Here is a 21,876-nt window from a genome sequence, read left to right on the forward strand (position 1 = left end):
TCCCAGGTCGACATAACGTTGTTCTCCAGAAGCCCAGCTCTACCAGGAAGCCTCTGCTGACTTGACCTCCCTTGAGCTGGGAGGGTGTGGAGGGTGGGGGTGCTCTACCCTGCAAGACGCCTGGGTCACCTCTCACTAGATTCTGTGTCTCCCGTCGCTCTCCCTCCTAGTCCTCTTTCCTTTCTCTCTTCCCCAAAGTCTGGGGTCTACCTTGCATCCCTGAAATTCCCAGGGCAGCATTCTCCTAGCAGTCCCCGGAACCCCCAACCAGATAAGGGGTTTGGGTGCTAGGGGAGCAGCTGCCCTCCAGAGACCCTGGGCAGCCTGGCTTTCGAAGACGCGAAGGACAGGACAGGACAGGGCCAGGGCCACTGAGCGGCCGGATTGGTCGGTGGGCCAGCGGTGCGGTGGTACCGCCTCCTGGTTGCCAGGGCCCAGCCTATCCGCCTCCAGACGGTCGTTGGTCGCCAGGTGGTTGTGGTGTGGGTCGGGGCAGGTGTATATGTTGGGGAGGACAGTGGAGGACCCCAGGAATTTGCTCCCAGTTTCAATCGTTGGCTCTCTGGGGTCCTCAGGCGCAGCTGGGGAAACAGGCTTCTCCCGGACCGCAGAGAAGCCGTCCCTCTCTCCAGCGCGCGCTTCTCCCCCATCCCCCTCGGCGCGCTTCCGCCGGCCGCGCTCCCGGGTCCGGATCGAGCGCGCGCCCCCGGTTCCCCCGCCCGCGCCCGAGGGGCGGGACCGGCTCGGCTCCCCCGGCGCCGCCGCCTGCAGCCCCCTCCCCTCGCCTCGCCTCCTCGCCGCTGGCGGCCGCAGCATCGCTCCGGCCCGGGCCCCACCCCAGGCGATCCTGCGAGGAGCGGCGGGAGGCCGGAGCCGGAGGTGAGCGCGACGTGAGCAGGTGGAGAGGCCGGGCGCAGGCCAGGCCCGGCTGGGGGAGGGGTCGGGCCCGGACGCAGCTCTTTGTCTCCCGGAGCCCGTTCGCGGGCTGCGGGGCCGCTCCGCCTCCCGGCAGGTGCAGGCATCCCTCGGGAAGGCCGGGGGAGGCCGCTGGAGGGTGGCGGGGAGACCCGGGCGTGCACTTCGGTCTCCCGCATCTGGAGCTTGTGGTAGTCCCCTGCTCTAGAGGCTGGCGGTATGGATCCCTGAGGGGGCGAGGGGTAGGAGTGTGGAGGTCGGTCCTGAATTGGAGTCGAGGCGGGGAAGGCGGCGGGCTGGGGCGGGCAGGGCCTCTCTGCTTTGGGGAAAAGTGGTGGGGGTTGGGACTTGGGGACAGCGAAAAGCAGCGGGGCTGGCGAGTGGGTGTGGGTGCGTGGGAGCTGAGCGGATAGAAGCTGGGGCCGAGGTTTGGGTGTCCATGGTTGGCGATGCCGGGAAAGGGCATCGAGGTGCCAGGGTCCAGGCGTCTGGAGGCGGCACTGCTGTCCAGAACCTGGGATGAGGACCGGTTTGTCTCTTCAGGTGCAAGATGGACAAGAGGAACAAGGTGAAGGCAGGGGGCGCCACGCGGACACCAGCTGCTCGCCTTCCTGGACTTCCGACCCCCAGGCCTCCAGGCTCTCCTCGACCCCCTCCTCCAGTAACCCCCGCAGCCCTCCGAGTTCTGGGAGCTGCGGAAGCTGCGGGGCGAAGGCGTCTGGCAGAGCGAGCTGGGGGTACCGGCGGGGCCACTCTTCCCGAGTCTGCTCTCAGGGCAGGACCAACTCGGAGTGCTGGGACAAGTTCTCGGAACCCAGGTACACCAGCCTCCTTCCTCAGCTCTGACCCCATCTTCCCTCCCCATTGCTCCTACCTGCCCCGTCCCCCCTCCACCACCACCTCTCTGGGGCACCTTTGACTCGGCCTTCTCCCCGCAGCCTCCAGACCCCCAGCCCCTGGGAGAGGCGAGCGTGTTCCTCCTGCCAAGAACACCAGCCCAGGTCCTGTTTCCAGCCTAGGGCGCGTCAGTGGGACCACCAGGTAATGTGCTCCCTCTCCCCCAGTCCCCTAAGCCAGGGTTAGCATCACAGAGTCTGGAACCTTTTACTTTACACAAGTTGGGGCATGGGAGCACTTGTGTCCAGGTCACTGGGCACAAATTGGGTGAAAGCCATTATTGGTCCTCAGAGAGGACGCATGCCCATTTCACAGATGGGAAAATAGAGGCTTGGGAAGCCAAACAAGGACCTAGGGCTGTACCCTGAGTGTGGCCCCTTCTGTCTCCAGGCCAGGCCCTCTCGGCCAGAAGGGACTCCGGACCCCAGCGGAGGAAACTGTGGCCAGAGGAAAAGCTACGGAGGCTTCCAAAAGGAGTGCCCTGAGCGCTGGGGCACGGAGAGGTACGTGACCTGGAGAGGAGTGGGGTCCCTGGCAGCGAGGGGGACCGGCTCAGAGGTATCGGTGACCCTTGGTCTTCTACTTTTTCTCCAGACACTTCTGGGCCTACCCCAGGAACCCCCTCCCCGGCCATGGCCCGTCGGTCCCGGGCTGCGGGCACCGAGGTGGGGCTCCCCCGGCCAGCTCCGAGTGCCCGGCCGCGGCCCTCAATAGAGGGCCCCCGGAAATCAGTGAGCAGCGCCTCAGAGCACAGCACCACCGAGCCAAGCCCGGCTGCCAGGAGGCGGCCCAGCGCCGGTGGGGGTCTCCAGAGGCCGGCCTCGCACCCCCTGAGCTCCAGCACCACCCCTCTCTCCTCCCCAGCCCGTTCTGGGCCCTCAGCCCGCGGAACACCCAGGGCTCCTGCGCATCCCTCGCAGCCCAAGTCGAAGGGGGTCCAGGCCCCACGTCACCCGCAGGCCACGCCCTCAAAGAAGGACTCAGCCCCAGCACTGGGCCCTTGTTCTTCCTCTCATTTGGCCACACCCTCTCCACTGGGTACCAAAGCGAGACCCATACCACCTCCCTGCAACGCAGCCACTCCCCTGCCAGCGACGTTCCCTCCCTCTCCACCGGTCACTCCCCCTCCGCCAGCCGCGCTCCAAAGTCAGGCCCTGCCCACCCCGCCGGCCACGTCCCATCCGCAGAACCTTACCTATCCGCTGGCCACGCCCCTTCCTCTAGCCCCTCCTTCTCCATCTGCTCCACCCTCTCTACAGACCCTCCCCTCTCCACCAGCCACGCCCCCCTCGCAAGCTCCACCCACAAAGCCGGTTACATCCTTTCCAGAAGCAGGCGTGTCTCCCCTGGCCACAGCCGCGTTTGTGGCTCCATTCTCTCCGTCAGTTTCATCCCCTCTGCAGAGTATGCTCCCCACCCAGGCTAATCCGGCGTTGCCCTCTCTTCCGATTCTCCTCTCTCCCTTGGGCACACCTCCTCTGTTAGCCATCTCTCCTCTACAAGGCCCTGTTTCTCCAGCAACATCTCTGGGGAATCCGGCCTCTATCCTGGCCACAACCTCTCGTCCAGGCCTTTCTGCTCTGACCACGCCCTCTCCGCAGGCCAGTCCTTCCTCATCCCCCCACCTTCCCCAGGCCACGCCCCACACTCTGGCCACTCTTCCTCCGCAGAACTCTCCACTTCTGGCCACATTGCCTCTGCAGGCCTCTTCCTCTCCTCTGACCACAGTCTCTCTGCAGGATCCTCCTCTAGTTTCTCCCTCTCTTTTGGCCCCACTGCCTCTGCCGTCCCCGCCCTCACCCCTGGCTCCGCCCCACCCACAGGCCCCACCGTCTCTGACCACGCCCCCTATGCAGGCTCCGCCCTCTCTCCAGACCATTCACCCAATACAGGTTCCACATTCGCTGACCTCACCGTCTCTGCAGGCACCTTCCTCTCCAGGTTTGTCCTCTCTGCAGGCCACAACTTCTTTAGGCTCACCCCGTCTGCAGGCCACACCTTTCCTGATGATATCCCCTAGTCAAACACAATCTTCTTTGACTTCGCCTCCTCGGCTGGCCTCTACTCTTCCTGCTTCACCCCCTCTGCAGGCTCCATCTTCTCTGGCCTCCCACCCTCCTCAGGCACCTCCCTCTTCCCTGATCACGCCCATTATGGAGACCCAATCTTCCCTAGCCCTGCCATCTCTGCAGGCACCTCCTGCTTCCCTGACCACGCCACCACTGGAGAACCCACCTTCTCTAGCCCCGCCCTCTCTGCAGACAGCTTCTTCTTCCCTGTCCACACTCCATCTGGAGACTCCACCTTGTCCAGCTCTGCAAGCAACACTTTCCCCATTGACCACGCCCCCTCCGGAGACCCCATCTTCCGTAGCCCCGCCTCCTCCACAAGCCCCACCTGCTCTAGTCTCACCCCCTTTGGAGGGCCTGCCCTCTCCCCCTCTGTCCCCTTTGGCCACGCCCCCTCCACAGGCCCCACCTGCCCTGGCCTTGCCTCCTCTGCAGACCTCTCCCTCTCCCCCTGCTTCACCTCCTCTGTCTCCCTTGGCCACACCCTCTCCACAGGTCCCAACTTCTCTGGCCACGTTCCTTCTGCAGGCCCCTTCCTCTCTCCCTGTCTCACCCACAGTGTCTCCTTCGGCCATGCCCCCTCCACAAACCCCACCCCCTCTGGCCGTACCTCTGCAGGCCCCACCCTCTCCCCCTGTGTCTCCCGCAATGTCTCCTTTGGCCACGCCCCCTCGACAGGCCCTACCCACTCTGGCCGCACCTCCTCTGCAGATCCTACCCTCTCCCCCTGCCTCACCTCCAATGTCTGTTTTGGCTTCGTCTCCTCTGCAGGCTCCTCCCTCTCCCCTTACCTCACTCCCTGGGCAGGCCCCTTTCTCTTCCTCCGCCTCACCCCCGATGTCTCCTTTGGCCACGCCTCCTCCACAGGCCCCACCCACTCTAGCCGCGCCCCTCCTGCAGGTCCCTCCCTCTCCGCCTGCCTCACCTACCTTGCAGGCTCCACGCCGTCCCCCAACCCCGGGTCCAGATACCTCTGTCTCGGGTCCACGGCTGACCCTGGCGCTGGCCCCTGGCCCGCCGCCGCCTCCCTCGCGCAGCCCGTCCAGCACGCTGAGCGGCCCGGACCTTGCCGGTCACAGCAGCAGCGCCACGAGCACTCCGGAGGAGCTGCGTGGCTACGACAGCGGGCCCGAAGGCGGTGCCGCAGCCTCCCCGCCCCCCGACGCAGAGCTCGCCGCCTGCCATCCGGCCTCCTGGAGCCGAGGCCCCGCTCCACCGCTGGCGCTACGCGGAGCCCCAGGTAAGAGGCACCTCAGACCTGGCCTGGCTGTGGGTGGGGTTGGAGGCGGGGCTTCGCAGCTCGTGGTCGGGACAGGTGGGTCCGGGGCGGAGCTTAGGCAAGGGGGCGTGTCCTTGGGACGGGGGCGTGGTTTATCACCCCCACGGCCCACCTGGCATCTCTCCCCGCAGGTGCGCAGCTGCCGTGGCCTCCCGCTGCCGGACCAGGCTCTGCTGAGGGTCTGTGCACCATCTACGAGACTGAAGGGCCTGAGTCGGCGACCCCCGCCCCAGGCGCCCTGGATCCGGGGCCCGGGCCCGGGCCCAGCGCGGGCAGTGGGAAGGCGGCGGCAGGGGCCGAGGCGGCGGCGTCCTCCCGGAGCCCGAAGCAGGCGCGCCTGGGCGAGCTGCCACTGGGGGCGCTGCAGGCGAGCGTCGTGCAGCACCTGCTGAGCCGGACGCTGCTTCTGGCTGCGACCGAGGGTGCCGCTGGCGGCAGCGGCGGGGGCCCAGGAGGCGCGGGTGGTGGTGGCGTCACGGGGGGCGCCCGAGCTGCACTCAGCGACGCGGAACTCGGCCGCTGGGCAGAACTGCTGTCTCCCCTGGACGAGTCTCGTGCCAGCATCACCTCGGTCACAAGCTTCTCTCCGGACGATGTGGCCTCCCCGCAGGGTGACTGGACCGTGGTGGAGGTGGAGACCTTCCACTGAGCCACAGCCCCGCCTGCTACATCCCACCCCTGCCTTAGGATCTGCTCCTCCAGGTACGCCTGTTTGTCTTAGACCCCGCCTGCACTGCCCTGGAGAAACGCTCGGTGGATCGGTCTCAGCTCCCTAGAGCCTGAGTCTTTCGGCCCAGGCTCCACTCCTGCGTTTGGCCTCGGAGGCTCGAGACCTACCCACAGCTTTGACCCAGACCCTCCCCTCGAGCTCCGCCCCTTTGGTCTAGGACACACCCCCTTCCCCCGAGCCCCGCCCCGTGTCCAGTGTATTGCCCACCCCGCACAGCCTGAGTTTGCAATAAAACTGGGACATCAGGGCCTGCACACCTCTGTTGCTTCGAGGGCCGGGGTTGGGGGCCTCCAGGGGTTGAGCGGCGCGGGGGACCAGGCCAGGTAAGGCCTTACTGAGGTCTATGCGAGAACCCGCTGGAGCTCTGGATCAAGAGCAGTTTTCCTCTTGTGAGAGAGAAGGGGCAGGCCAGGTGGGGCTACGGCGGGTCCCTGTGGAGTCCAAGCCATCTGGTGTGGTGCACCCAACCGCGTGCGTGAACTTGGGCTTCTTGACGTCCGACTTCCGGTGGAAACGTTTGGCACAGGAGGGGCCTGGCTGGGACTGTGCGCCGAAGTAGATGAGCCAGTGTGTGGCCGAGGTGAAGGAGCGACTGGAACACTTTTCTATATTTATTTATTTATTATTTTATTTTATTTTGTTTTTGAGACTGAGTCTTGCTCTGTCACCAGGCTGAAGTGCAATGGCGCGATCTCAGTTCACTGCAACCTTTGCCTCCCTTGTCAAGTGATTCTCCTGCCTCATTCTCCCAAGTGGCTGGGACGCACGTGCCACCATGCCCAGCTAATTTTTGTATTTTTAGTAGATAATGGGTTTCACCATGTTGGCCAAGATGGTCTCGATTTCTTGGCCTCGTAATCTGCCCACCTTGGCCTCCCAAAGTGCTGGGATTAGAGGTGTGAGCCACCATGCTCGGCCTATTTGTTATTCTTTTGAGAGGAAGTTTTGCTCTTTTGGCCCAGGCTGGAGTGCAATGGTGAAATCTTGGCTCACTGCAACCACCACCTTCCAGGTTCAAGTGATTCTCTTGCCTCAGCCTCCCGAGTAGCCGGCTAACTTTGGTATTTTTGGTAGAGATACGGTTTCACCGTGTTGGCCAGGCTGGTCTCAAACTCCTGACCTCAGGTGATCTGCTGGCCTCAGCCTCCCAAAGTGCTGGAATTATAGGTGTGAGCCACCACACCTGGCCTGGAACACTTTTCAAACTCGATGCAGAGAACTGGCACTCCAGGGTAACAGGTGGGAGGCTCCGAGGGCACTGAGGCAAGGACACGGGCCCCTTCCCATGGCTCCTCGGTGGGTGTAGGGTCCCGGGACAACTGCTCTGGTAGGGGATTGCAGGACAAAGTGGCCTCTCCCAGGGCTGGGTGGGAGATGGGGTAGTCCTCACACTGTACCTTCTCTCCAGGTGTCCTTCAAGTGCCACGTGGGGCATCCCACCCCCACAGGCATCCTTTCCCTGTTGCCTTCCTCAGGCATTATCAGATTCCCAAACGTCTTCACGGGCCCCTTCTAATCAGTTTCCTATCCTTCCTCCCCCAACTAACCCCAACTCTACCCCCCATCTCAGTCACCTTGACCCTGGAGCCTCTTAACCAGAGCCTGGTCTCTCCCTGTTCCCAACTGCCCCTATAAAGACCTCCCCTGTTAGGCTCCGCTCCCCCCCCCCACACCACCACCACCACTGAGTCTCCTGCATGGCACGAAGAATGATAGCACATCCCCAGGTGGGTAAGAAGACAGTGGGATCTGGCATTGCACCCTCAGCTCTGCCTCTGCCCCTGGACCCAGTACCCTTATGCCCTCCTATGGCCCGGTTCCTGTCAGTCACAGACCAGCAAGCTCTGTCTGTCCCCATCCCAGAGATGGGGATGAGGAGAAATGGGCTCTGGCCTGGAGGGGTGCTGCCACCTGCACCCTTGGGAGCTAGAGGAGTATGCCAGCACAGTCCCTAGGTCAAATTCAGAGTTTTGTGGCAAATCATAGAGGGGTCCTCTCAAGCTGGGCCCTGGTGGGGGTGGGGACCTGGGTGTCCTTGTTTCCAGACTCTGGAACAAGCCCAAGGCTGACTCCTGAAATGCTGGGCATCCAGGGGCTCAAAGCCAGCTGCCAGGAAGGACAGGGAAGAACCTCAGACTGTACCTCTGGGGTCCTGCCCCAAGCTGGGGAGCCAGCAGGGGTGGAATTACTGTGGGAGCAGGAGGCATGGACAGTGACTGTCAGGGTCTCAGGGTTACATCTGTACCATGTGTGTGGCCAGGAGAGCTGTCACATGATAGGACAGTGCATGGGACAACCAGGGTCATGTCCTCTGCTTGGCTGTCATGGGGGCATGGGGCACTTGGCATGGGGGCAGGGGTACTTTGTGGACCCACACTGGGTACAGAGGGCAGGCCCTGGCTGGCATCTACCTGAACCCAATTAAGCTTCTGCCTCTAGGGGCCAAGCTGGGTGGCTCATGGCTGTAATCCTGGCACTTTGGGAGGCTGAGGTGGGTGGATCACCTGTGGTCAGGAGTTTGAGACCAGCCTGGCCAACATGGTGAAACCCCATCTCTACTAAAAAAAAAAAAAATTAGCCAGGTATGGTCACAGGTGCCTGTACTTCCAACTACTCTGGAGGCTGCAGGAGGAAAATCACTGGAACCCGGGAGATGAAGGTTGCAGTGAACTGAGGTCATGCCACTGCACTCCAGCCTGGGCGACAGAGACTACATCTCAAAAAAAAAAAAAGTTTCTGCCTCTAGGAAGCTTTGCCTTGCCACTCCTGGCCTGGCTCTGTCCTCCGCCCCCTCCCTATCACTGCTGCCCAACAGCTGGGACTCTGCCGCAGCTCTGTGGGGAACCCTACAAAGGACTCTCTTTCTGTCCCCCACTCACTGTCCTCCCTGCACTAGCCTCCCTCACAGACTCTGTGGTCCATCTGATGGGGCCCTCTCACCTAAGCCCTCCATGGGCTCCCCATACCCCACAGTCCAAAGCCCAAAATCCCTCTCCTGATGTGAGCAGTCCCTTCTTGATCTTGCATACCCAGGCTTTCCTGTTCCTCCTTCCTGGGAACCGTATGCCTCCTGCTGGTTTGATCTTCATGCTTTTTTCCCCTGGAAGAGGTCCTGACACCACCTCCTCCAGGAAGCCTTCCCTGATCTCCCTGCACATTTGTCTATTGAGCACTTACCACATTAATGCAAGCTCCCCCCTGCCCAGTGCCTGTCTCCTCTGCTCTACTAGAGACCCCCTCAGAGCCAGGCACAGGGCAGAGCACCCCAGGACGCCCCTGGAAGTGTGAGCAGAATGCATGCAACTGGGTCCTGTGCTTCCTGAAGCCCAGCAGTTCGGCGTGCCTCTCTCTCCTTCAGGAGAGGCCCAAGTTGATTCACCAAGGTGGGAAACCAGGCCCTGCCACCAAACTGAATGCCCTTCTGTCCTCTCCCACGCCCATTCTATGAGACTGTGGGGAGCTCCTGAGGGCAAGGACAGCCTTGCCTTCCCTCAGCATAGTTTTCTGGACTGGTCCCAGGGCTGGGGACCCACCGGTGCTTGTGATTCTCCTTCCAGCCCGCAGGCCAGTCCGTGACTCTGTAAATACACTTTATTTTCCATCTTTCCTGCCTGGGCGACATGTGGAGTGAACAGGCAGTGTGCAAAATGGTGGTGGGCAGTGTGGGAGACGCGTGGGAGAGCCCCGAGGGTGCCTGCCCCAGTCCCCAGGCTGCATAACACTGAAGAGTGGGCGGCCAGGAAGGGGAGACAGAGCAGGGGTCCCCACCCTAGGAAGCGCCAGGGAGATTGCTTGTGACGCTACTCTACTGGAGGCTCCAGGAGCACCGAGGGGGTCAGCCCCCAGGGTCACGAGACCCCAGGGGGTGGGGAGCAGAGAGGAAGGGGCCTGGGGGGCATCGTTGGATTTTGGCACCATTCTCAGCTCTGATTCAGTAGAGACCACGGGACCACCAGGAGGAGGTGAGGGGAGGCCGCTTCACTGGGAAGGTCCTGCCCAGGGGCCTGGCCCTGGCTGAGGGTGGGGCTGGGGACACAGGAAGAAAGGGAAGTACTACTGATGGAGGTCAAGGACCCCCACAGAGATACCCCTCCATCACTGGCCAGGATACGGGGCTCGAGTGTCTCCCAGAGGAAGAGTTAGGGTGCTGGGGAGAAGGGTCTCTTCACTTCCTTGCAGCTGCTCTGGCCCCAGAGAAGCAGGGAGACTTCCCGCTGGCCACCCACTCCCCAGGCGGCCCAGCACACAGTAGGGGGGACTTTGGTTTCTGCTTCAGGGGCCATGGTGCCTGCACCAGGCAGGAGAGGCCGGCCTGGCCTTCTGTCCCCAGCAGCCTGATTCCCCTAGAGACGGCCGGGGGCTAGTCAAGGGTCACCTCCTCCCAAGGAGTGTCGTGGGGTGCTGATGTCCAGCCCAGAGCTGGTGCCCTCCTTCCTCAGGCCTCATCTAGCTCCTGGGTGCTTCCCAGTTGTGCCACCCCTATTCCAGAAGGAAGCCTGCTGGGAGGTGGGAGCTGCCTGCTCATTCAGTGCTGGGACCTCTGGGTCCTCTGTCCCCGGCCCTCTGCCCTCCTGTTAAGAGGGCAGTCAGCCCCTCCAGGCACCCCTAGAATGCCAGAGGGCCCGGAGGGGTACAGACCAAGATAGGTAAACACTGCTGAGGAGGGAGAGCCTGCCCTGGGGCCCTGAGGAGCCCCAGGCCAGACCCTGCCCTCTGCGCTGCCTTGCCGGGCCTCGATTTAGGGATGGCTGAGCCACAGAGGGCACGTAGTTTGTCAAGTGCGTCAGGTTGGGGGCAGAACGCGGATGGCCCAGGTGTCCCCCTGGCTGCAGCCTCCCGCCTCCGGGTGCTCGGGGCACGGCCTCAGTTGTCCAGGCCCTGGCTGTAGGGCGCGGCCAGCTCATCGGGGTCGCTGTCTGAGCTGCCCTCGCTGTCCTTGGCCGGCCTTTCCAGATGGCGGAAGAAACGCGCATCGCGCGGGGATAGAGGATACAACGCGTCCTGCAGGGCCGCGCCCACGCCTACGCCAAGCAGCTCCTCGTCTGACGACGGCAGCGAGTCCTCGTCCAGGTGCCGCGCCAGGCTCAGCCCATCAAAACCCAGCGGGTCCTCGAAGGGCGGCGGGCCCTTCAGCAGCCGCACCTGGGGCGGGGGACGGGCGCTGCAGGCGTGGACCGGCCTTCCGTCCCGCCCTCCCAGCCACATCCTCCGTAAGGCACCGGAGCTCGGCTCGTCCCGGGCCTACGACACCCAGGCCTGTCCCCGGCATCCCCGCGCCGGCTCACCTCCGCCTTCAGTTCCTCGATTTGGTCCTTGAGCTCTCGGATGTACTGCGATGAGTCTGAGTGGTTCAGCTGGCCCTGGATGCGGCCCTCCTCCCTCTGCCGGGTGGGCCAGGTCACGAGGGTCAGCGCCAGGCTGGGCCGGGGGTCCCGCCCAGTCCCTGACCCTGGCCCCGCCCTCGCTTCTCACCTGGATCTCCAGCTCAGCGATGCGCTGCCGCATCTCGGCCACCGCAGCCATGCTGTCCGCCTCCCGCAGTCGCACCGCCATCACCTCCTCCTTGCTCTGGGGTCGGGGAAATGAGGGCGGGTCAGTGGGTGGAGGGGGGCCGCGACGAGAGGCGTGTCAGGGGGCGGGGGCGCAGGCGGCGGCTGACCAGATGCGGGGCCGCGGGCAGGGGCGGATTGGGCCCGGGGCCTCATGTAGGGAAGGGTTCGGGGGTGGTGCCACGGGCAGGGCAGGGCCCGGGGGAAAGGTACCTTGCACTCGGCCTCCGCCTGCTTGCGGCGGCTTTCGCTGAGCTGCGTCTGCAGCCCCTTGTTCTGTGCCGCCAGGTACTGCAGCTTCTCCTGCAGCGCCGCGCGCTCCGCCTCCACGCGGTTCAGAAGGTTGCGGTGGATGTGGTCCTGGGGGTGGGAGGAAGGGAGGAGGGAGGACAGCGGTGGTCAGAGCCCAATCCAGGGGCCTGCCACTGACACCACGCCCCTCCCCCGACGGGCAGCCCCGCCACCCCCAGCCCACCTGCGTTTCGAGTTCCACCACGCGCTGCCGCAGCTCGCGGCCCTCGGCCAGGGCCTGGGCCTCGCGCAGACGCACGCTCATCAGCTCGTCCTGCAGCTCGCCCAGGACCAGCTTCCGTGGGGACTCCTTCCAGCGGCCGCCGCGGGCCAGATGGGCCTGGGGGGTGATGCAAAGAGGCCGGCGGTCAACCTCCGCCCAAGAACCCCGAAGGGACGGCCCCAGAGGGGTGCTCTGTCCGCCGGCGCCCACCTGGCCCTCACCTGCCAGGTGTCCGAGAGCTCCTGTAGCTGCAGTTTCAGCTCCCGCGTCGAGGCCACCGCCTGGCCCTCTCGCACCTTGAGTGCCTTCAGCTCCTCCTGCAGCTGCGCCACGTTGTTCTCGTCGGGCAGCGAGCTATTCCTCTGAGGGGAGAGAGGGGTCAGGGCCTGGCGGATCAGCGCAGCCGCATGGCTCTTCCTGCAGGACCAACGTCCCCAGCCACATTTCCTTCTGAGCTCTGCCTTGGGTGGCTCAGATGGTGGAGGGCGGTGCCCTGGACAAGGCCCACAGGGAGCGGACCCGCCTGTGGAACCCGGCTGGAGCTCCTCGGCTGTAAAATGGGTGTGGTAACAGCACCTACTCTCTCACAGGGCTGTCCTAGGGCAACTCCCATAAAGGTGCACCCTGCACACACGTGACTGCTAAGAACCGCCAGGTCTGAAATCCACCCCCTCAGGGACATGATCAGATGGAGGACCTGCCCCAGCAGAAACACCATCTGCCCTCCAGCCCCCACGCCAGGCCACACCAGGCCAGGCAGTCCCTCTTCCTGGGAACAGGCTCCATTTTTTAAGATGGAATCTTGCTGTCCTGGCTTTCCAGGGCTCAGTGATGAACGATTTGTGCTTCAGGACCCAAACCCAGCTTTCTGGATGAGGTCTGCACTGTGTTTGGGTCTAGGGCTGGGATGGATCTAGCAGCGTGTACTGGAGGCACACTTCCCTGTGAAGTGGAGGGAGGTGGGAGGGGAGCTTAGCTCTTGGCTGGTGATGGAGGCCTGGAAGCAGATGGCCTCTCAGTCCTCCATTTGGGAGGAATCCCAAAATAGTGCAGGCTTGAGGGGGTGGGGCATGGCTCCTGCTGAATGTGCAAATGGGTCCCTGGGTGCTTTCCTTCCTCTGGGAGCTCTGTGGGAGAGTAGACTCAGTGCTAACTTAGAGAGCAGTTGGGGAGGGACCCAGAAGGTCTGGGATGGTGTCACCATGGCAATGTGTAGGGAGGCAGACCTAATGGACCTGGGTCTTCCTTTCTCTCCTTCTTGTCCCCCTCCCCCATCCCCTTCTCTCCCTCCTGCCTTCCTGGAACCCAGTACCTGGGGAAAACACGAACAGGTGGGGTGGAGGTATCCAGGAAGCTCATAGAAGCTGCAATGTTGCTGGAGTTTGCCTAATACAGGAGGGTGGGCATACCCCACGTGGGGTCACACTGTGTGTGCGCGTATGTATGCGTGTGTCCATGGGGGTGGTGGATTCTGACCTGGGTCACCCCCAAAGCTTACCCAGGACCCTTCCTGTGCCCCAGGGTCCCCTTGACTCCTGCCTGCCTCCCCATCACACCTTTTCCATGTCGAGAACCTTGTCCTGCATCTCCCGAAGGGCCCCCAGTGTCTCTGTCTCCCGAAGCCTTGACTGCTCCAGCTCCGTCTCCAGGTGGGACACAAAGTCCTCTGTGAGGCGTGGGTTCTCCTGAGGGAGGCAGAGAGCTGTGTGGGGCCCAGGCCATGGCTGGGGGATGGGCAGCCTCCCCAGCGCCCTTCGGCATAGAAGGGGGCCCAGAGGCTGGTCGCGGTGGCTCACGCCTGTAATCCCAGCACTTTGGGAGGCCGAGACGGGTGGATCACGAGGTCAAGAGATCGAGACCATCCTGGTCAACATGGTGAAACCCCATCTCTACTAAAAATACAAAAATTAGCTGGGCATGGTGGCACACACTTGTAGTCCCAGCTACTCGGGAAGCTGAGGCAGGAGAATTGCCAGGAGGCGGAGGTTGCAGTGAGCCGAGATAGCGCCATTGCACTCAGCCTGGGTAATGAGAGCAAAACTCCATCTCAAAAAAAAAAAAAAAAAAAAAAAGAAGGGGGCCCAGGCTGGACACCCTGATGCTCAGAGCAGAGGGCCTAGAGGTCCCGGTACCCATGCAGTTAGCCTGATCCAGCTTCTTCCCTGGAAAGGCCGAACAGAGGGGACATTCTGAAAGGGGACTTGATTGGCCTTCAGATGCCCCAAGGGACCCCAGTGACTATGGTTTTCTGGGATCACTGGTGAGAGTGGGAGATGGGTTCCTGCTGGGCGGTCATTGTCCCAGATACATGGTGGGTGAGGCTGGGGCTGGGGCAGGGCCTGGAGCTGTGCCCCTATCTCTCCACCTCTCTCCTCTACATCCTGCCCCCCCATTTTAAAACAGGGAAGGATGAGGAAAGAGTTTGTGGGAATCATCCTCTTGCTGTGCCCTGGCTTCTCAGAGGTTCCCCAGTGGGGGAACCCCGAGTGATGGACACTGCCACCTGGACCTGAAAAAGGACTCCTGGCCCCTGGGGTTGGAACTGAGCTCCCTCTCACTGGCCCTGTAACCTGGCAGGGCAGTTCTCTGGGGGACTGCCTTGGCCCTCCCAGCCACCCACCCTCTTCCTGTGGGTCTCTGGGATCCGGTGTTTGACACTGGCCCTGTCTTGGCCCAGATGGCCTCCAGGCCCCATAGGGAGGCCCTGCTAGACTGTGGCTCCTCTGGGCCATCTCATCTTGCCTGCAGTGGCCTCCCTTTGGGCCTGAGGAGATGGCCCTGGGCCTCCCTGATCTCTGCATCCCCCAAGGCCAGAACTCAGGGATGGCTGGCAGAGTCTCTCTGACTGGTCTGAAAGTGGGCATCATGCGGTGGGTGGGATCAATCCAGCCTCAGTTTCCCTAATGTCCATGCTGCCTCAGAGCAAGGTGGGACAAGAGTGCTCAAAGACCGTGAGGGCTACAACGCCAGCATCATACCGATGTCATTCATGGGGACAAGTGAGAAATAGTGAGAAACAGCTTCCCCTCCCCTCTCCCTCCCCTGGAGCAGGGGATCAGCTAGAATTCCTGGGCCAAGGCCTGAGCCACAGTCTCTGGGCTTGGGGGTGGAGGAGGTAACTCTGTATTGGATGGCTCTTTTTTCTCAAGCACCCCGTGGTTTCTCCAACCCACACTCCACTGCCTGGCCCTGCTGGGTCAGGCCAGGATGGCAGCAGGGCCTACAGCATCCCTCCCTGCCTCTCCAGGGCATGTGTTGCTGTGGACCTGCAGGGCTCAGGGCTGCAGCCACCAGTGGTCCCTGCTTTCAGGAAGGCCCACTGCTGGGTGCAGCTGCAAAGTTCTTTATTTTTTTAGATCGAGTCTTGCTTTCTTGCCTAGGCTGGAGTGCAATGGTGCCATCTCAGCTCACTGCAAGCTCCTCCTCCCTGATTCTAGTGATTCTCCTGCCTCAGCCTCCTGAGTAGCTGGTACTATAGGCACCCACCACCATGCCTGGCTAATTTTTGTGTTTTTAGTCGAGATTGGATGTCTCATGTTGGCCAGGGTGGTCTAGAACTCCAGACCTCAGGTGATCTGGAAGGCCAACTGTCCCACCCTCCAGGGCCTCCTCGGCCTCCCAAAGTGCTGAGATTACAGGTGTGATCCACCTCACTGTGTCGCAGGTAAGTTCTAAAAGCTTTCAGGAAAAGCAGATCTTGGGATGGGGCCCCAGCTCATGGGCCTACCCATCACGGGATCCAAAGGTGATGGCCCACAAGAGATTCAGGGTGCCTCCTCACCCCACCTTGTCGGCTCAGAGCTCCCCAAAGAGCCCCAGACTGCCCTGCTGCCATTCTTCATGGCTGGCCCCCAGGGGACATCCAACAATCCTTCAGACACTGAGGAAAGGCAAGGGCCTCTGTAAGGAGTCACAGCCCTATCTGCTGCCTGAGACATGGAGGGAACCCTGCAGGGACCATCTGGTCTTTCAGAGGCCTCGGTGCTGAGGCTGGGGGCTGGGAAGTCAGATACTGCAGACACCCCACCAATGTGGCAGGAAATGAAGATCAGGATATCTCGGAATGTGGAGCTGCTGGGGGAGAATCTGGCTTGTCTCTGGGTTCGCCTTACTCCAGAAAGGAAAAGGAGGGCCAGGCGCTGAGACCGGGCAGATCTGAGCTCTGAAAGACAACCGAGGGGCGGGGGCACGGGGCGTGCCCTCGGCAGTCCCGCCCCCGTGCCCGTACCTGCTGCTCCTGCAGCTGCCGGATAGTGCTCTGCGCCTTCTGCAGGTCTTCAGCCGCCGAGCTGCACTGCTGCCGCACCACCGCCAGCTCCCGCTTGATGACGTAGTTCTCCTCCGCCTCCTGCGCCCGTGTCACTTGCCCCTGAGCACAGCGAGGACGGGGGGAGGGGGAGGCCGTGACCCTCGGCTCCCACCCCAGGCCCTGCCTCCCGCCACAGAGGGAGGTCCAGAGAGTGGAGGAGGGGGGAAGTGAGGGGGACCTCCCGTACTCAGAGCCTGGGATGGGCGCCCCACTGGGCCTGGGGACGTGAGTGGGAGACAGGCAGGAGTAGGACACCTGGAGGAGCCTGGAGGAACAGAGCTAGCCCTGGGCTTGGAGAGCTCCGTCTCCTTTCCCACTCTGTCTCTCCGTCTCTGCTCCAGGTGGGGTCCTTATCCAGGAGCAGGGGCACGGCAAGGCCACCTGTGCCTATTCATGCCGGACTTCGCCGGTGAGGGTGAGGATCTGGGGACAGCTGAGGTCCCAGCAGGACAGAGCTGGGCACCTGGGGGCATTCACCTCTCCCAGGGGCATCTTCTTCCAGTCCTGGGGTCTGGGGCCTCCACCTGTCTGGGGCTAAGACCCCTTTTTTCCCCCACCTCATCTTCATCCCCAACCCAATTTGGGCCCCATTCCAGGCTCAAAGCCACCAGGTGGCGGGTGGGAACTTCCAGATAAAGCCATTCAAGATGAGGTGGCAGCAGGAGCAGGTGAGCTAGAGAAGGTGGGAGCAGGCGTTGCAGGTAGGAGCAGAGAGCAGCAGCGTGAGGGCCAGGGCGCCTGTGTGCATGTGTATGTGCGTGTGTGTGTTTGTGACCTCAGGACTGCACACACCGGGGCCTGGTGTGAATCTGCTCTTAGGTTCCCCAGAACTCCTGGGTCTCCACCCTGTGTTGCCTGGAGGAAGCTTTCTGTACATGCGTGCGAACATTCACACCCAAACCGACTCACAGACACCCCCTCCACACACAGGCTTCTCCCAACTTCACATGCCCCGCCCCCCAGGAAGCCTCTGTGTCCCCCAGAAGCGGTCCCCAGCTGCCCCATGCATGGCGCCAGGCCTGCCCGCAGGATGGCAGGGAAGAGATGGTTACTGGCTGTCGTGTGCAGGGTTCAGGGAAGGGGCCAGGAAGGAATCCGGAGAGGGGATAAAAAGCTACAGTACCTGGATTAACCTATCAGCCAGAGCAGCGCTCTCCTACCGGGCGAAGGGGATTCCCAGCGACAGGGGGAGGAGGCAGAGCAGAAGGCGCGGGGACAGGAGAGGGGAGACAGACAAGAACCACTTGTCACTAACGCAGTGGACTATCTCTAGAAGCGGGGGGGAGAGAGGAGGGAAGACCAGAGAACCAGCAGGAGAGGACCCGGAGGAAGACCAAAGCCAGAGCCAGCTCCATCCTGGAGAGGGGTTCGGTGTGAGCGGGGAGGTCGGGGGTGTCCGCGGCTGCGGGGGAGCCCGCAGGGCTGAGAAACCCACTGTCCCACCCACCAGGGCCAGCCGGGAGGCAGCTGGCTGGAAAAACTGGGGGGGGGAGGGGGAATTTCGGCTTCATGCGGACCTCCTGGAGAGTAGGGGAGGAGAGGGGTGCGTTTTAATTTTAAGGCAGAACAAGGCTTCGGGGTGAGGGCAATCAAATCCGGTTGCCGAGCCACTTCCCGTGGCTAGTGGAGGGTCAAGTGAGGATGAGTGAGACGCAGGAAGTGGGGGATCCCGGGGCTGGGGCTCAGCGAGCCCCCGATTCCACCCCCATCCTTAACATGTTGGGGAGCAGAGTCCGGGCTGCGGCTCCCCACCATGGCGCCACGCTCCTCCTCCACTCGATTTCCTTTCCTTTAAGGGCGAGACTTCCAAATTACAGGGTGGGGTGCCTTGTGGCCCATCAAAGCAGCTGTTCTCCCTCCTCCTCACCCCTCCCCATCCGCGCAGCTGGGGAGGGCGCGGAACGCAAATGGATTCCCGTGGCTGCAGGCCACTGCGAGTTTTAACTCGCCCGCACTCCAGGATTAATCACAATACGAGTCGCCCCCAGTTATAGGGCATCCCAACTCGGGTTCAGGTCGGGTCTGGGGCCTGAGGCAGGAGGGTAGGACTACTTAGTCCTCCGGAGAGGAAAAGGCTCGGAGGATTCGGGCCCCAGGTTGGCGGCCACGCCCCGCATGGTGGACCACGCCCCACGGCGACCTGGTCCCCACGGTGGCCATGACCCTCACCTTCTCTAGGGTTTCAATCCGCTGTTTCAGGAGCCGGTTCTCCGTCCGAAGCCTCTATGGGGGTGGGGAGAGAGCACGTCATAGCCCGCCCCCCAACACCTATTTACACGCACCCCTCATTCACCCACTGCCAAGGTCAGTCCCTTTACAGCCAGGCCACTTTTCCGGTCAGGGCGCAGCCAGCATCTTACGTTCTTGGTCAGCGATTTCAGAAACAGGGCCACTTCCTGTTCAGACTGGCTCGATTGTTTTTAAAAAAAGTTTTAAAACAAACCTGGGTTCAGTAAAAATAACAGTGAGTACATTCGTGGCCATGTGTGCGCTTGGGGGACGGTCAGTAACCACACCTCCTCAGAAGACTCCATCCCACCTGTGGGTCAGTCTGCCCAGGGTTGTGGGGGAAGCCGCTGTCTCGAAGCCGCCACCCACCCCTCACTGCTTTGCCCCAAGAGCCCGGGTTCAATTCTGGGGGCAGGCGCCTCTTCGAGTCTGGGTTCAGGGTGCTGATCACTCATCCTTCCTCGACAATTACATTCCCATGACCTGGCCGACAGCAAGCTGTCCCTTTTGGTTTTCACTGTTCCCTTGCGGGGGTTTCGAAGACGTCTCCCTTGCTCTTGCCTTCCATTCTGTGTTTATGGATTTTGGTTAGATATTTGCAGTTTTAGGCCGGGCGCAGTGGCCATGCCTGTAATCCCAGCAGTTTGGGAGGCTGAGGCAGGCGGATTACCTGAGGTCAGGAGTTTGAGACTAGCCTCTAGTAAAAACAGAAAAATTAGCCAGGCGTGGTGGCAGGCGCCTGTAATCCCAGCTACTCTGGAGGCTGAGGCAGGAGAATCACTTGAACCCGGGAGGCGGAGGTTGCAGTAAGTTGAGATCACACCACTGCACTCCATCCTGGGCGACAGAGTGAGAATCTGTCTCCAAACAAAACAAAACAAAAAAAGATATTTGTACTTTAGGTTCCCTCAGGAATCTCTGGGGAGCAGGTGAGGTTTGCAAACGAGTTGCGTCTTGTCTACCTGCACCCCCCTGTTGATACAAAGGTGGTGCAGAAATTGTTTGGATTGGCAGGTGAGTGAGGGTCCTGCTACACTGCAGGTCACACACAGTATTTTCTGGGTTTCTTCTGGGAAGAAAAGGTGATGGAAACACACAGAACATTCCCAGGAAGCAAATTCAGTCAGAGAACCTCAGACTTGATAGTCATTGACACAAGTCATGTGGGGAAACTTGAGTCGTCGAAGTGTGGCAGGGTATTGCCCTAGTCCCTCAGCTCGGCTGGGTCAGAGCTATTTCAGGCACAGGTCTCTGATCCTCATAGCAATCTGCTGCCCTGATCCCTGGCTTTCCCTGTCATCTCTCTGGCTTCAACCTGACGTGCTTCAGGATCAAGCACAGCCATCCTTGCAGACGCTGAGTGTACCTTTTGTATTTATTTTAATATTTTGGGTAGAGATGGGGTTTTGCTATGTTGCCCAGGCTGGTCTCTAACTCCTGGCCTCAAGCCGCCCTCCTACCTGGGCCTCTCAAAGTGTTGGGATTACAGATGTGAGCCATCGTGCCTGTTGGAGCTGGATTTGAACTCTGGTCTGCTGGGCTCTAGTGTTAGCCACTGTGTGGCTATGCCCCTGAAGAGGATGAAGCCCAGCTGTGTTGGGTTTGTATCTGTGTCTGTTCCTATCACAGCACTGGGGTGCCCTCAGTCTCAGGTGTGACTTTGGTACACAGCAGGTGCTCAATAAATGCCTTTTTTTTCTTTTTTCTTTTTGTCCTCTGAAGTGAATGACTTGAACCAATTTTTTTTTTTTTGAGATGGAGTCTCATTCTGTTGCCCAGGCTGGGGTGCAGTGGTGTAATCTCAGCTCAATGCAACCTCTGCCTCCTGGGTTCAAGTAATTCTCCTACCTCAGCTTCCTGAGTAGCTGGGATTACAGGCGTGCAGCATAATGCCCAGCTAATTTTTGGATTTTTAGTAGAGATGGCGTTTCACCATGTTGGCCAGGATGGTCTTGAACTCCTGATCTCAAGTGATCCACCTGCCTTGGCCTCCCAAAGTGCTGGGTTTACAGGTGTGAGCCACCTCACCCGGCAATGAATGCTTGTTGAGTAACTAAAATCACGTGTAAAGGAAAGAACATGCAGGGAAGGAGACAGCAGCTTTGCACAGTCGGGGAACCCCCTGACCTAGCAGGGCTGGTGGGCAAGATGCCCCAGGAACGAGGGGCCCCGGATGAGCACGTGCACCCTGCCCTACACACCCTGGTGTCTGGGCCGTGCTTGGGGGCTCCTTCACTGCAGCCTTCTTGAAATTCCTCCAGCCCCAGGCACACTGCTGCCCCTGGCCTTTAGCCCTCGACTCCCTGGGCCGGGAGCCTCTGCCCAGGTCAGCCTTGCCCACCATGTGCACATCCTTGTCCGGAGCATTTAGAGTCCACACTCTAGTTCAGTGGTTTATTGATTGCTTTCCCATGATGCTGGAGTGCCCCAGCAGGGCAGGGACCTCGACTGTCTTGGTTACCGCTGTGTCAGCCAGGGGAGGTGCTCACACGCTGGCCTACTAGGTGAAGGATGGCAGGGGTGGGCAGAGGCCTGTCCGCCAAGGACGGCCAGGCCTGCCTGTGCGCTGGGCAGGCCTGCCCCCTAGCGGCCGTTCTTTAGAGTAGGGAGGGCAGCCCCCAAGGGCCTCCCATCCTTGTCCCCGCCCCGGGCCCCTGGACTCACTTTAATCTCGATCTGCTCCTCCATCTCCTTGCTCTTCATGGCTGCGTACTCCTTCTCCAGCCTGCAGAGTGGGAGGGCCCTGTGGTTACTGTCATGTCCTCGGGACGTACCCCTTCCCACCAGTACCCTGGTCACCCAGCAGGCACCGACCTCTTCATCTTCTTGGGGTTGTACTTGACCTGGTAGGCTTTGAGGACCAGCTTGTCTGGGCAGCTGTCGAACTGGTGGGGGATCACTCTCTGGAAGTACTGTGGGGACACAGCCGGTCACCAGGTCACGGACACGCAGGCCCTAGCCACCAGGGCCGCCTGAGCCCTACTGCCCTGGAGGGGGCAGGAACCAGTCTGCCCGGGCCGTCGCCATGTCCTCTACGCCATGTCCTTAGTGTTTGTGGAGCAACAGAAAGACAGCGTGAGGAGAGGGAATGAGGGGCTGCCTGAGCCAAGGCCTTGGTTCCCGAAGAAAAGCAAGGCAGATGCTGGCTGTGGTGGCTCATGCCTGTGATCCCGATGATTTAAGAGGCTGAGGTGGGGGGAGTCGCTTGAGCCCAGGAGTTTGAGACCAGTGTGGGCAACGTAGTGAGACCCCATATCTACAAAACAAACAAACAAACAAATAAACAATAGGCTGGGTGCAGTGACTCATGTCTGTAATCCCAGAACTTTGGGAGGCCGAGGTGGGTGGATCACCTGAGGTCAGGAGTTCAAGACCAGGCTGACCA

General features: G+C 61.4%; 2 protein-coding genes across 6 annotated transcripts in view; one reads left to right on the top strand and one right to left on the bottom strand.

Moving 5' to 3' along the window:
• The first annotated feature begins 453 nt into the window (after positions 1 to 453).
• On the top strand, positions 454 to 6,144 carry PRR36 (proline rich 36). Its single transcript, XM_039467180.2, has 6 exons — positions 454 to 879; positions 1,459 to 1,733; positions 1,854 to 1,956; positions 2,203 to 2,315; positions 2,407 to 5,121; positions 5,292 to 6,144. The coding sequence occupies exons 1-6, from the start codon at positions 503 to 505 to the stop codon at positions 5,807 to 5,809; spliced, it is 4,101 nt and encodes a 1,366-aa protein (XP_039323114.2). The 5' UTR covers positions 454 to 502; the 3' UTR covers positions 5,810 to 6,144.
• A 3,319-nt stretch (positions 6,145 to 9,463) lies between these two features.
• The window catches only part of EVI5L (ecotropic viral integration site 5 like), a 33,081-nt gene continuing 20,668 nt past the window's right edge, over positions 9,464 to 21,876 (bottom strand). For 4 of the 5 annotated variants that reach the window (XM_039466688.2, XM_039466686.2, XM_039466687.2 and 1 more), the window contains 12 exons: positions 21,306 to 21,403; positions 21,156 to 21,216; positions 18,432 to 18,485; positions 17,386 to 17,418; positions 16,182 to 16,322; positions 13,510 to 13,638; positions 12,175 to 12,315; positions 11,915 to 12,070; positions 11,653 to 11,799; positions 11,363 to 11,458; positions 11,176 to 11,271; positions 9,464 to 11,032 (listed from right to left, as the gene is read on the bottom strand). In XM_039466688.2, the coding sequence (XP_039322622.1) occupies positions 10,754 to 11,032; positions 11,176 to 11,271; positions 11,363 to 11,458; positions 11,653 to 11,799; positions 11,915 to 12,070; positions 12,175 to 12,315; positions 13,510 to 13,638; positions 16,182 to 16,322; positions 17,386 to 17,418; positions 18,432 to 18,485; positions 21,156 to 21,216; positions 21,306 to 21,403 (1,431 nt within the window). In that variant the 3' untranslated portion in view covers positions 9,464 to 10,753. The remainder of the gene's footprint in view (positions 11,033 to 11,175; positions 11,272 to 11,362; positions 11,459 to 11,652; positions 11,800 to 11,914; positions 12,071 to 12,174; positions 12,316 to 13,509; positions 13,639 to 16,181; positions 16,323 to 17,385; positions 17,419 to 18,431; positions 18,486 to 21,155; positions 21,217 to 21,305; positions 21,404 to 21,876) is intronic. The other variant, XM_039466690.2, reaches the window with a different exon arrangement.

The sequence above is a fragment of the Saimiri boliviensis genome, chromosome 14 (genome assembly GCF_048565385.1).
Source record: "Saimiri boliviensis isolate mSaiBol1 chromosome 14, mSaiBol1.pri, whole genome shotgun sequence".
Classification (NCBI taxonomy): domain Eukaryota; kingdom Metazoa; phylum Chordata; class Mammalia; order Primates; family Cebidae; genus Saimiri; species Saimiri boliviensis.